Source organism: Alexandromys fortis, unplaced genomic scaffold, assembly GCF_014885135.2.
Source record: "Alexandromys fortis isolate MF-2015 unplaced genomic scaffold, M_Fortis_MF-2015_v1.1 scaffold_88, whole genome shotgun sequence".
In the NCBI taxonomy this organism is placed as follows: Eukaryota; Metazoa; Chordata; class Mammalia; order Rodentia; family Cricetidae; genus Alexandromys; species Alexandromys fortis.
This window is the reverse complement of record NW_026067961.1, coordinates 6,172,540-6,185,935: the sequence shown is the minus strand read 5'-3', so window position 1 is coordinate 6,185,935 and position 13,396 is coordinate 6,172,540. Positions and strand designations below refer to the sequence as shown.

The following is a 13,396-nucleotide window of genomic DNA, read 5'->3' as shown; positions in this document are numbered from 1 at the left end:
TCTTTCTGGACACAGCTTGGTAGTCATCAGGGCAGGGCTCAAGGAGTGGAGTCAGTTTCTGAGGTAGACTCATGGGGCCCAAAGGAGGGGTTCACTAATCTTGACTGGCCCCCCAAAACATCCCTTCATCTTCTGCCCCTGGGCTTTCTGGGCACGGACAGACATCGGCAGATCCATACCCAGTGGATGGTGGAACCAGCTTTCTAGCCACCTTCGGGCAATGCCCAGGGAAAGGCACCAGTGTGCCCCCAGAGAATGATTTGCTGTCCCTGACGGGCCAAGGACGACACACAGCCTTGCATCTGGTACTTGAGCCCACTTAGATGGGGTTCTAGCCCTACCCCTAGAGTTGGGAGGGGAGCTAGCTGCTGTGGGTCGCACCACACCTCAGGACCCATGATATTCCCTCTGGTCTGTTGGATTAGGCACAAAATGCTGTAAACCATGTTATGTCCTGGGCCTTAATTCGCTGCGGGGTGTGATGCTTCAGCACCCAAACTGGGGCAAATTCAAGAGTTTGTAACCTCGAGGAATGAGTTAGAAACAGCTGTGTGGGCCTGCAGGGGATCTCAATGGACGCTTTCCTTCTCAGACAGGGCTGGCCAGAGGGCTCTGGCAATGGGGCCAGCGGCTAGTGCGGGCCTTGCCCCCAGCTCAGCAGGAATGCACAGTACTAAGGCAGTGTTCTCCCTCTAAGCGGTACATTCAGGCCACTGGGGACACAGGTGTCAGTCATGAGAGGAGGTCCCAGCTCTGCAGGTGGCTTTAGCCCAGAGCCAGGACACAGGGATGAGTGTTCTGCTGCCTAAGTGTTGAAATAGGAGCGGCGGGGCTGCGTCCCCAACACCCCGGCCGCTTGGCTAGCTTATGCCCGAAATAACAACACACAAACTGTATTCATTTAAAGAACTGCTTGACCCATGAACTCTAGCCCTTACAGGCTAATTCTCGCACCTGGACTAGCCCATTTCTAATGATGTGTGTAAGCACCCCAAGGTGCGCTTACCGGAAAGATTCTAGCCTAAGTCCATCGTGGGTTGCAGCTGCCTGGGAGAGCTGAGCATGGCGTCTCTGCTCCAGCAGAGCTGTCGGGTCTCTCCGGGAGCAGAGCAGAGTCTGACCTCACTTCCTCTTCCGCCCAGAATTCTATTCTGTTTACTCCTCCCATCTATGTTCCAAGCTGAGGCCAAGCAGTTGGTTTATTATAACTTAACCAATGAAATCAACAGATTGATATATGACACTCCCACATCACTTCCCCTTTTTCTGTTTAAAAAAAAAAAAAAAAAAAAGAAGGCTTTAACTTAACATCCAAAGCTCTAGAAATGACAGAGACATCTCGCTGCCTGGACAGTCACCCAAAGTTCCTCTGTACCGTTGGGGCATCCATCTTCGGCCTACAGGCCCATAGTTTCCAGCAGACATTTCCACAAAGCAGGAAATTTCAAAGGCAGTCACTATCTGCTTGTCCTGAAGAATGTCTTGCAGACTCTTTCATGAATCAGGAACCCCGAAAGATCATCTCACCTTTAGGCAAGTTCAGCAGTCCTCTCTCTGCGGGTTCTCTGTGTCCAGTTTATGCAATAGTCCAGGCAAGAGCAGTTTCTTGCCCAAATGGCTATCAAACTCCATAAGGATCCTCTTCGATGCCCATCTTCCTCTTGAAGTAGATTGGTGCTGCCAGGAGCAGAGTGTCTCATTGTCATGAAAAGTCCTAAGTTATTAAAACATGTAAAATGCCATATTCTCTAGCCTTTGAAAGATATGAAGAATGCCTATCTAAAATATATCTATGCACATCTAGAAAATCTTAACTAACATAACTACAAGCTTAACTACTATTAATGATTATTCATTAACAACCTATATACATTCAAAATTGACCTTAAATCTCTATCAATAAAGCAAAATCTATACTAATGCAAATTATTCATATCTATATCATATCCCCCTTTAAATGTAAAAGAACATTTATAAACCATATTTGGGAACATGGGCGCAGTTTTTTCTCTCCAAACTGCTTCCTGCTGAATGGGGGCGTCGTTAATTAGGTCTTTCATGGTATAACCTGTGTGCTAGTTTCATCTCAGTTGGCAGTTGAGCGAAGCAATTTTCTGAAGGTATTCACAGCAACCGTTCAGGAGGGCGTGGTCCATCATACCATATCGGAATAGAAGAAATGAACAGGGTCTCATCCTCTGTGAAAACAAAAAAAGAAACTCCTTTCCAAAGTATCATGTCCTTAGATCCAAATTTCAAAGTCAAGGCATCAAAATCTCTACGATGGATTAGTTCAGCAGCATTTATAAACAAATATCTTTTGGCAGCTGTTGCTCCTTCCTCAGCATTCAAACAATTCAAAGAGAGCATAATAGTATACAGTATCAAGATTCTCTGTGTATTTTCCATCTTTGTACGCTTTATTTTAACCTCTATTTCGTTTATTTTTACTTTTATTTTATATTCTCTGTATCTCTTTGACCTGGAATAACTCTGTAGACCAGGCTCTCCTTGAACTCTCAGAGATCTGCCTGTCTCTGCCTCCCAGGCATTGGGATTAAAGGTGTTTGCTACTACACCTTGAACTCACAGAGATCTGTTTGTCTCTGCCTTCTAGGCACTGGGATTAAAGGCGTGTGCTACCACACCTTGAAGTCACAGAGGTCAATCTCCCTCTGCCTCCCAAGCGTTGGGATTAAAGGCGTGTACTACCACACACAACTTCTCTTTTTCTTACTTTTTTTTTTACTTTAAGAATTTTAACTTTTAGTCTGCATACATTTTTAACACTGTAAATCATTTAAACATTTTCTTTGTCTTTGAATCTCTTTACTGTATATCTCTCTTTTTCTGACCACACGAGCCTTTAAATTACTGAGCAATATGAGTAGGATTAAAGCCGTGGCTTTGCCAGCTAGATCCAGTCCATTCCTTAGCTTTCCAGCCTCATGGCGGAGATACAGGCTGTAGCCATGTTTATAGCCACAATTCTATGGCGTTTCAAGGTCCCTGCCAGCCAGCGAGCTACAACAGACAACAGTCAAGTCCTCTCTCGGTAGTTGGCCCTCCTGCCTCAGTCAGAGTTTGCCCTGGCAGGACGGCCCAGAAAGCCGGCATTTTTAAACAGCACAACTTTTTTCCTGCTACGGCTGAAAACCGAAAAGCATGCGTTCAGCTTTTCACCAACACCGTTTAAGTGTTTCGTGGCAGGACCTCTTAATGAGCTGCAGGGTTTTGCAGCTGAAGCTGAGTCAGGAAGCCTCTCTTAGATGAGAGCGCTTGCTTGCCTCTAGCAAGCAGAGTAGACCCAAGAAATTGCTGCCATCAAGAAAACATGCTTTACCCTTTCCCAAGCTTTCTCAGGCTTTTTGTGGATTCAGTTAGCCACACGTTTGGGAGCCATCTGTTGAAATAGGAGCGGCGGGGCTGCGTCCCCAACACCCCGGCCGCTTGGCTAGCTTATGCCCGAAATAACAACACACAAACTGTATTCATTTAAAGAACTGCTTGGTCCATACTCTAGCCCTTATAGGCTAATTCTCGCACCTGGACTAGCCCATTTCTAATGATGTTTGTAAGCACCCCAAGGTGCGCTTACCGGGAAGATTCTAGCCTACATCCATCTTCATCGCGTGTGCCTCAGAGAGCAGAGCTATCGCGTCTACCCGGGAGAGCTGAGCATGGCGTCTGTGTCCCAGCAGAGCTGTCGGGTCTCTCTGGGAGCAGAGCAGAGTCTGACCTCACTTCCTCTTCCGCCCAGAATTCTATTCTGTTTACTCCTCCCATCTATGTTCCAAGCTGAGGCCAAGCAGTTGGTTTATTATAACTTAACCAATGAAATCAACAGATTGATATATGACACTCCCACATCACCTAAGGACAGGTCGGGCCTCTAAGAAGCAAGGCCCCGGACTACTGAGACCTCAAGAACATGAGCAATGGGTTTTTGAGCCTACTGCACGTATTGGCTTTGTGGGAGCCTAGGCAGTCTGGATGCTCACCTTACGAGACCTGGATGGAGGAGGGTGGTCCTTGGACTTCCCACAGGCAGAGAACCCTGATTGCTCTTTGGGCTGACGAGGGGGGGGGGACTTGATTGGGGGAGGGGAAGGGAAAGGGGAGGCAGAGGTGGGGAAGAGACAGAAATCTTTAATAAATTAAAAAAAAAAAAAAAAGAAGCAAGGCCCCCAGAGTGCTGGGGACCTTGCAGAGATAAGAGGGCCACCTGGGCCTTCATTTCTGACAAGAGCTACCACAACCCGGAGGCAAGCTGACAGACAGTGACTTCCAGGATGTGGCGGGCAGCTGCTTGGCCTCTGAGAGAGCATGCCACTAAAGGGAGACCCCGCTTCCCCACCAAGGAACTTTACCTAGGCCTACCTGCCTCAAAACGTCCAGCCCTTAGCTTTGCCTGAGTCTCTGGAGGCCAAATGCTGTACCCTGGAGATGATGTCAGGGTTGGGGAGACAGGCTAGCCAGCACACACATCTGAGGTACCACAGATTTAGAGTCCACAGAAACCACAGTCCGAGGGGGCTGGAGCGATGGCTGAACTGGTAAAGCACCTGTCCTGTAAGTACAAAGGCCCACGCTTGGCTCCTAGAACCCGTGTAGAAATGCTGGCATGGCGGCACATGCCATGGCGGCACATGCCGGGGAGGTAGCGACTGGCGGGTCCCCCGGGGCTCAAGGCCAGTCAAGCCCGACAGCGGCAGGCCAATGAGAGATGTCTCAAAGGCAGTGGACAGTATTCCTAAGAATGACAGCAGAGGCTGTCTCTGGCCTCCACGTGCATATCCACATGTGTGTGAACACACATAAAAACCAAAGCGCAATTGAACCAGAAGCAGTCAGAGCTCGCAGTCCAGCGGCCATAGCAAAGGAAGTGGCCCCATGCCAGCGCGCCATGCTGTCGTGAGGGGGGGGGGTTTGGACACTAGCGTGTTATGGGAATTTCCCATTTAACTTTTCAACGAGGGCAGGCTTGCTGACTGTACTGTAAGTCGAGGAGCAGCTGCATCTAAAGCCACACGCCTCCTACTCTACTTGGGTTTTCTTTATTCTTTGAGGGTCTCTCCAGAGTCTGGAACTCTTGGGCTGCTGAAGCTTCCCAGGTAGCTGGGACTGGAGGCATGAGCTACCAGATCCAACATCCCTGTTCCTTTAAAGTCTTCCCAGGCCTCACAGTAGAGCAAAGGACAGACTCCAGGCATCTCCTTATAAAGCGGCAATAAACCCACCCTCTCCTGGGTGGATGCGGACTCTGAGGCCTCCTGGGAATATGAACTATAGTTTGTTCATCTTTCAGGTAAATCCACCCGAGAGGCAGGCCCAACTCTCAAACTCGTTTCTGATGAGGAGCCGCGGGGTTTGACCCGAGATTGGATTGTGCAGGCAGGGGTGTGGAAACAGCAGGCCCCTGTGGCCGTATGTAATGTGTTCAATGGCAACAGGCATGCCACCTCATGTAGAGACCCTGAGGTATCAGCTAACATGCCTCCCTTAGCCACTTGGCCAGACAGGATGGGTCTGGATGAGAAAGACCTGTGCCATGCCAGGAGCAGGTTGAGGAGAGTAGCCAGGCTCCACCTGCCAAAAGGCCAGTGAGGCCTGGGCTTCATGCCCAGGGAGTACTCCACGTGAGTGGGACCTCCCCGGTGCCTTCTGCTCTGGTGTCCCACCGAACTGTTTAGACCAAGCGTGCTCCTGAGAGTGACTACAGATTGCCTCCTTCCCTGAGCAGGTGCAGGGCAGTGCCCAGGAGCGGCCTGGCTGAAACCCCCAAAAGCTAGTGCCTTCTCAAGCCTGGATGGGCCCAAGTGAGCAGTGGGTATGAGGGCCCCAAAGGACGATCACAGACCCTTTTCCTATCAATGGGCAAGTCGCTCAGCATGAGGACTAACAGGAAATCCTACAAACATTAAGTCACAACTCAGCTGTCCAGGCAGAAGGTCCCTCTATCCCCTCCCAAGACACGAGTTTTTCCTGAATACATATATTTTATGTACATATACTACGAGAAGCCCAACACTTTGGGGTACAAACTTAGTAGTCCCCGGGCACTCCTTTCCCCACCAGCCATGCCTGGGATGCCTGATGCAGACCCACAAGCTCCAACGATGCTCCCCCACGCCCAGCATCCTCCTCCCTGGGTGGCAACTTCCACCGTCCTTTCTATCCTGCCCAAGGTAGTTGCAATGAGTCAGCCGGCATGGGGGAGGCCAGAGTCTGAGGGGAGCTCATGCAGGGGGGTCAAGACAGCTGGGTACGGCCTCCAAGCACTGGGGTTCGTCCTCTCCCAAACGACACTTTATAAAAAGACATCGTAATTGAGTTTAATAATGTACTCCCTTCCAGAGAGGGCCTGACAGGCGCTGCTCACTTCTGCCCCATTCCAAATATTTTTACCTTATTTGGATGAAATGCATTATTTTTCTAATGAAAGGCTTTTTTCAAAGGGCCGTTTCCCCTGTCCAGCAGCCGCCTTTATTAGGCAGCCCTCACACAGTTTGGGGAGGGGCTTTTCTATCCCTGAAGTCACGCCAGACTCTGTCCTCCAAAGCTGAAGCCAGGTTTCTGTCCCTTCTCTTCTGAGCGTGAGTCTAGGCCCCCCCACCTGGTAACACCCCCAGGTGGGGAAAACACAGGGGCGAAAAGGGACAGAGGACTCTCAGAGTATTGGAGGGTGGCGGAAGCTGCCAAAGCCCCTGCTCTGACTTCATTTGTCTCAGGGTATCTGCCCTTCTAGTCTGTTTGGTTCCCTTTGGGGGGACCTCAGAAGGTACCAACAGTACAAATGCTTACTAAGCCAAAGAGGGTTGTGATCGCACAGCAACCATGTTCCCAGGGTCCAGGGTCCCATTCACTAGAGGGACATGACCCAGCCCTCTGACGGCCCAGCTCGGTCTACCCACCTGCCTCTTGACACTAGGACTCCTTGGGGTTCCTGGGAGAACAAGGTCCCCCAGCCATGCTCGAATGTGGTCCCCAGGAGTGAAGAAACATGGCTTCGTCAGGGACAAGAGAAGAATGCCTGCAGGGCGCGTTTTCCAGGGCTCTGCTTCTATCCAGGGACCAGGAGGCTGGAGATCCAGCCCAGAGGATTCATGCGGGGGGGGGGGGGGGGGGGGGGGGGGGGGGGGGGGCCAGGGGGGGGGGGGGGGGGGGGGGGGGGGTATGAAGGGGAGACCTGAGGCAGAGACAGTACTGGGAGGTAGACATCTGGGACAAAAGCAGCCCAAAGCCACACCCCTCAGCTACACTGTATGTCCTGCCCTCCTTTCCCAGGACAATGGGGAGCAGTGGCCTGCAAGGCCGCTGGAGGGACAGGTGCTTTGCTGTGTGGCTCTGCCTTCAGCAGTGGCTACTACTGGGCACGCTCCACTTCTCAGGCCCACACCCACGCGAGGCACATGATAGGCTACTCTCCATGGCTCCAGGCCTGGCCAGACCGCGATGGAAGGAGTGGAGAGTGTCCCTCGGAGGGTGCTCCTCCTGCCCCAGCTTTCTGGTCATAGCTCAGCACACTGTGAAGGTTAAAGGGAGACAGGGAGGGCTCGAGCGAGCAGGCGAGGGACTAGCAGAGCACAGACGGGCTCCTGGGGAATGTGCATCCATTTAAGGAAGGCAGCTCATCCTGCAGCAGCAGGTCTATATACAGTAACGAGTCCCTTCCTTCCTGCTCTCAGGGGAATGTCGCCCTCCACAGACACCAGCGCAAGGAAGGAGCCCCTCCAGTCCTGGGTGAGCGGCTCTGACAGGTCCCTGGGAGCCCATGTCCCTCGGGGCCCTACTCTGGTGGTCACCTGGTGGAGCTTTAACTGAGACCCACCTCAGAGACGCAGGTGCTAGCAGACGAGGTCAGAGCCAGGAGTTAAATATGGCAACTCATATTTATTACAATTATGTACAGTCATATCTTATATTCTGAAATCTATACATGATCACATAAATGAACATGTGTTTCTCGGTGGGAAGAGCAGACGTGGCTGTTGGTCAGGAAGGCCCTGCTGCCTGGCTCCACTGCAGGAGGGAGAAGCACGCCTCACCACCGAGTAGCCAAACCGTAACACAGCAAGCGAGGATGCTCTTGTGTAGTATACAGGACAACAGGGCAGGTGGGCTGGGGACAGGTGCCCAAGGGCAGCATCTGTCTGCCAGGACCTGGCTGTGGGGAGGCTGGGTCCTGGTAGGCCCACAAATGAAGGGCAGGTCCAGGACTCTGGCTTTTGGAACAGGCAAAGAAGAAACCACAGGCCAGCCAGGGCACAGTGGGAGACAGCAAGACCAAGGGGGGCATAGTTCTCCCTGCACGAAGGTGACAGGAGGCAGGAGATGCCATGCACGGTGTCAGGTAGTCAAGATCTTAGAGGACACACCTGGACAAGACACCTGTCCAGGAGGGGTTCAGCAGGGGCTTGAGCACAAGGCTCCTGAGTCCTCCGCCTGGCTGTGAAAAGCCAGAGCCACCAGGGCCAAGGCTAGGGCTGAGGCCGGGGGAGGTGTCTGGGAGGCTGGTGAACAGAAATGCAACCCCACACTGCTGCATCTGAGGACGGCCCCATCCCTGCTTGGGTTGCTGGCCACCCTCATGGAGGCAGAGCCACGACTCATGCCCACCTGCCACTGATGTCCTGGGTCGCTGGAAAGGCAGGCAAACAAGTGCCAGCCCTAGTCTCGCTCACTCTCATTGCTGGCACCCTCTGGCCGCCGCAGCTTCTCTACCTGTTCATTGATCTGCCCATCCCCGCCCCGCCGGTCCTCCCTCTGTACCCCGAGGACATCCTCCTCATCCACGTGGCTCACATCGTCGTCCTCATCCTCCTCGTCCTCCTTGTCCTCCCTCTTCTCCTCCTCACCCTGCACCTCCATCCTCACCTGGCCTTTGACATCTACCACCCCCTCACCCTCTTCCTGGGGGCCCAGCAGGTGGTATGTGGCTGTGGAGCCCTCAGGGCTGTGGCTCTCCTTCCCAGGAGAGGATGATGTGGATTCATTGCTGACTGGGGAGATGTCACTGCTGCTGTGGTGGTTCACGGCTGCGGGGCTGGAGGGTGACGGAGACTTCACTGGGATCTGCCAGGAGGGGATCTTCGGGGCTGATGGGGAGGGAGGGAACTGCCTCCTGGCAGTGGAAGAAGAAAAAAGGAAGTAGGCAGAGGTTGGTGATAGCATCACTTCAGGCTCCAGAGTCACACACTCCCTTGATCCCTGATCCCTGAAGGCTCAGTGATGGGAACAGTTCTTCCAGGGCCACAAAGCAGGGGACTTGAGGTCTCATTAGTCAAGCTGGATACCGGAAGTGCCGTGTGCTAACACTGTCCTAATGCAGCCTCACACCACCTCAGGGCAGGACCTGCCTTGGCAGCTGCTGGTCTGCCAGCTGGAGGTGCAACACACTCTGGGGCCTGCCCCACCCTATGCAACACTGTCCCTGTTCCACTCCTGTGGCTACACAGGGACAAAACAGGAAGCCAAAGGGACCAAGACTGGGAACACAAGAACCCTGGTTAGTGCGTTCATCATTTCAGCACAAGGCAGCAGTGGGGAACCCTGGCTACTGGTCAGGGCGCAGAGGCATTAAGAGCAAAAGGTAACGTTAGAACCCTCTGCTGGAAACCTGTGAGCCCAAGGAGAAGCCAGCTCTCCTTCCAGGCCCCGGACCAGCAGCCTGCCCAGAGTGACGCCCGTGCCAGGACATATCTGAAGTCAGGTCAGCGTGGTCATGGCTCAGAAACGGAGCTCTATGACAGCCTTGTTTCTGCAAAGGCTGAGGACAGCCTGCTCCTGTCCAGGGCTGTGCCACCTTCCAGCATCAGCTGCAGAGTCAGTCTCGGACCCAGAGCCCACCCGGTGGCAGCACTCATCAGCATATAAACGCACTAAGAAACTCTGTTTGTCGTTTTCTTGGCTTGAGTGTCACCCACTGCCTGCATGTGTCTCTTAGTCACACAGTCACCTCTCTAAGTTTGGAAAGCCAAAGACTTCTAAGAACAACCTGCCTGCCCTGCCTGGCTTGCCCATATCTGCTGTAGAGATCCATGTCTGTCCGTCCATCTGTCCTGTGCCACCCACCCCCACCCCCCAAAAATTGTGTTTTAGGAGGCTTCCTAAAGCCTCCTCCGCTTTGGGCTCCAGTTTGGGCTCACCACGGCACTCCTTACCCCATCCTTGCACCCCTACAAAGCCCACCTTGGGCATCATGGTCTTGTTTCTGGCCAAGCAGACATACACATGTCCAGGCCCAGCCTGCTAGGGCACACTCAGGCAGACTGACTGCTCACTCCGGCTTCCTGGACATTGCCCTTCAAGTTTTCGACCTGGGCACTCCCCAATCAGGGCTGCCCTGAGAACAATGTGCTGCTGCTACAGGGGGCACCGGGAAGCTTCGTGGGGGCAGCGCTTATTCTGCTGACTCTGATTCTGCAAGCTCTCACTCCCTGTACCCCAGGGGGTGTTGTCGAGCAAGGCTGTCTAGAGAGGTGCAATGCTCAGGAAGGAGTGGCTGCCTCCAGGTGCCCTGTATCAGTCAAGTTCCCTGCTCTGCCTCAGTGCTGTCCCTCTCGATCGGTTTTGAATGCGACGCTGTGGACACTGTCCTCCTGATGTGGGGAGGTAGGATCTTCATCTTCCAGCTCAGTGAGGGGTCCTGTCCCGCCCGTGACTGCTGGACCAGCCCACAAGTCACATCCCCACCAGGTTGACCCTGGACAAGACTGAGCCCCAAGCGTCCCCTCCTACCGATTCAGAAGAAGCCCTTTCAAGGAGTTGATTTCCGACTTGAGCTCATTGATGTTCTGGGACTCCAGGATCCAGTTGGTTGACGTGGTGGCCTGAAAGTCAGAACACAGGGAACATGGGTCATAATGGTGCCTGTTGCCAGCCTGGGTCAGGTGTCGGGGGACTTAGAAGGACCCTGGATGGGGCAGCAGCTGTAAGCCATTCTGTTTCCCACTCTATCAGTCACACCTGCCCGTGACAGCACCCTAGAAACAGTCCCCAAACCCTGTCTGGGTGTACAGTGACGCTAGGATCACCGCATGGCCGCAGGCTGGCACTACAGCGTCGTGTAAATTAACAAACAAGCCCATCCCTCCCACAGACACTGACATATTCATAGTGGCAGGTGACAGCGGAGGGGCTTTCGTAGCCATGAGAATCTTCCACTTCTGTCGAATACCTGAAACTTCCATTTAAACCACCACCCTGAAACCCAGTTCCCCCAGAAATCAGGGCTAACCAGTCAGGAGAGGCCATGGACAGCAGGAGCACAGCCGGAGAGAGACCACTGTCTGCAGTTCTGCCTTTAAGCAGGGCAAGATGGCAGCCTCACCCTACTGCAGTCTCCATGCTGCTCGGGATCTCTGCTCTGGCGATGACCTCGGGTCTCCAGGGCCTTCCCAGGGTCAACAAGGACGCCCCTAGCCAAACCCCACGCCATCCAATCTTATTTATTCTTTGGGACAAATCAAGGCTGAGTGGTGAGAAGGCCTCAACATGGCCTCCAAAGGGCAGGGGTAGGGCACCTTCCTACCACTAAACCTCAGCGAGTCATGCTTTACAGTGTGAAGAGGAAAGGCCAGGCAGCGGTTCACACGTCAAGGCTGTGGATGGCCACGTGGTCTGTGTGGGCAGGCATGAGAGGCAGGAGGCTCTCAATTCACCAGACTCTCCCCAGGCTGCTGAAGGGACACCCCTGGATATCCCATGGTTCCTGACAAGGTGGGGTACGTTAGGCTAGCCTAGACAGCCCACTGGGCACACTTTTGCGGGAAGAAACCTCTCTGCTGCTGGTCTCAGAAAGGAAGACTGGGGGAATCTAGAGGGAGCAGGGAGTGGCCAATGTCCTCACACGCATCGCCATAGGGTCCGTACACCAGACCACAAGGCCCGGGAGCCACTGTTCTGGCTTCTGCGAGCCCTTGACAGCTACAGCAGCCCATTAACAAGGGAGCGATTTCCACTCACTGGCCACAAAGGACTCAGATTTCCAAACGCACATGGTGCCAGATGCCAGGATTTAGAAATAAAACCTGACATCTGGGGCTTTTTAGCCAGTCTCTTTAAAAAACAGTTGTAGCAAACTCGCAGGCTTCAGTTTTATGTAGGTTTTTAATTACTTAAAGCTCTTCTTTTCATTTTTTACAGTACTCCAGTAGGAGTTTGGAAGGCAGATATAAAAACTTACATTACAGCTGAGAAAACATAGCTTGAATCTTTGGTTTATGGGGTAAGAGGAGTCCGCACACACTGTGGGCCTGGGTGCCAGGCCAGAGCCCCACTTCGGCGGGGAGAACAGAGAAATGCTCTGTGGGGCGGGAGCTGTGACAACTGCAGACCCTCCCAGACCCCCAAGCCAGTCAGCCCCGCCCTCTTAAAGTACAACACGTGGTCTTCATCTCGTGCTTAGGGCCTGAGAACACTTTTCCAATTTCCGGAATGGCTGCTGGCCACTGGCAGGCCACAGATCTGAATGATAACAGTCAAATGGGAGCACACGGCCTTCCTGCTTGCTTTACAGCTGCCTGGAGGGGACACACAGCCCAGCAGGGTAGCACCCAGTCACCTGAGCAGGAAGTGAGACAGACTGTGTGTAAAATGGAATGGATGTTGGGAGAGGGCTCTTGGGAACCTTCCTCACAACAAGGACCCTGGGCTCCAGCACAAGTGCAAAGATGCTCAGTTTCCTGGATCTGCAGTCCAGCTGTGCGGTCTGCTCAGCACCCCTGGCAGCAGCTCGGGCGGGATCTTCCAGAGAGTCCCATGGACCCAGCAGATGCTGCCTCTCAGATCCTTCTAGCTAAGATCGGTGCTTTGGGGATGACACTTCACACCCAAAGCTGAGGACCTGAATCCTCGGCTCTGACTAGTACCAGACACCACTCTTAAGCACAGAAGACACACAACAAAGTAGATACTGTCCCAGCTCCATCTTACAAACAGACTCAGAACACATACGCAACTTTTGCCTGTGGTCTAACAGCTGGCAAAGTGAAGAGTGAGGATTTTATCCAGACAGACTGACCCCCCAGTCTGCTGTTGAGCAGACTGCTCCAGACCTAAGCAGCGAGGCATGGAAAGCACTTCAGTCAACCCTGGTTGGCTCTAATTCCTTTCAGATCATCTGACCCCATGGATTCTAGGTCTAGGAACTGCCCACTACAAGGCTGAGCCCAGCACCTTTGGCAGAGTGGGAACTAGGAAACCGTCCATGGTGCGTTTCTCTGTTGCCTGGACTTCTCCTTGGCCAGGCTGTGACCTACAGCCTGCCGGGGCATGCCTGCCATCAAAAGTCCAGCAGCAGAGGGTGGCTTTTCATTCCTGTTGTCAGGAGGTGGCACAAAAACAGGAACATCATTGTTGACGGTTAGTGCTACACCGAGACAGTGGTGCCCCG

The 13,396-nt window shown here is 53.1% G+C and overlaps 1 protein-coding gene across 4 annotated transcripts in view; it reads right to left on the bottom strand.

Annotated features, from left to right (window-relative positions):
• Positions 1-7,873: 7,873 nt before the first annotated feature.
• Positions 7,874-13,396, bottom strand: part of Pex14 (peroxisomal biogenesis factor 14) — a 136,292-nt gene continuing 130,769 nt past the window's right edge. For all 4 annotated transcript variants that reach the window (XM_050153150.1, XM_050153146.1, XM_050153149.1 and 1 more), the window contains 2 exons: positions 10,741-10,832; positions 7,874-9,124 (listed from right to left, as the gene is read on the bottom strand). In XM_050153150.1, the coding sequence (XP_050009107.1) occupies positions 8,671-9,124; positions 10,741-10,832 (546 nt within the window). In that variant the 3' untranslated portion in view covers positions 7,874-8,670. The remainder of the gene's footprint in view (positions 9,125-10,740; positions 10,833-13,396) is intronic.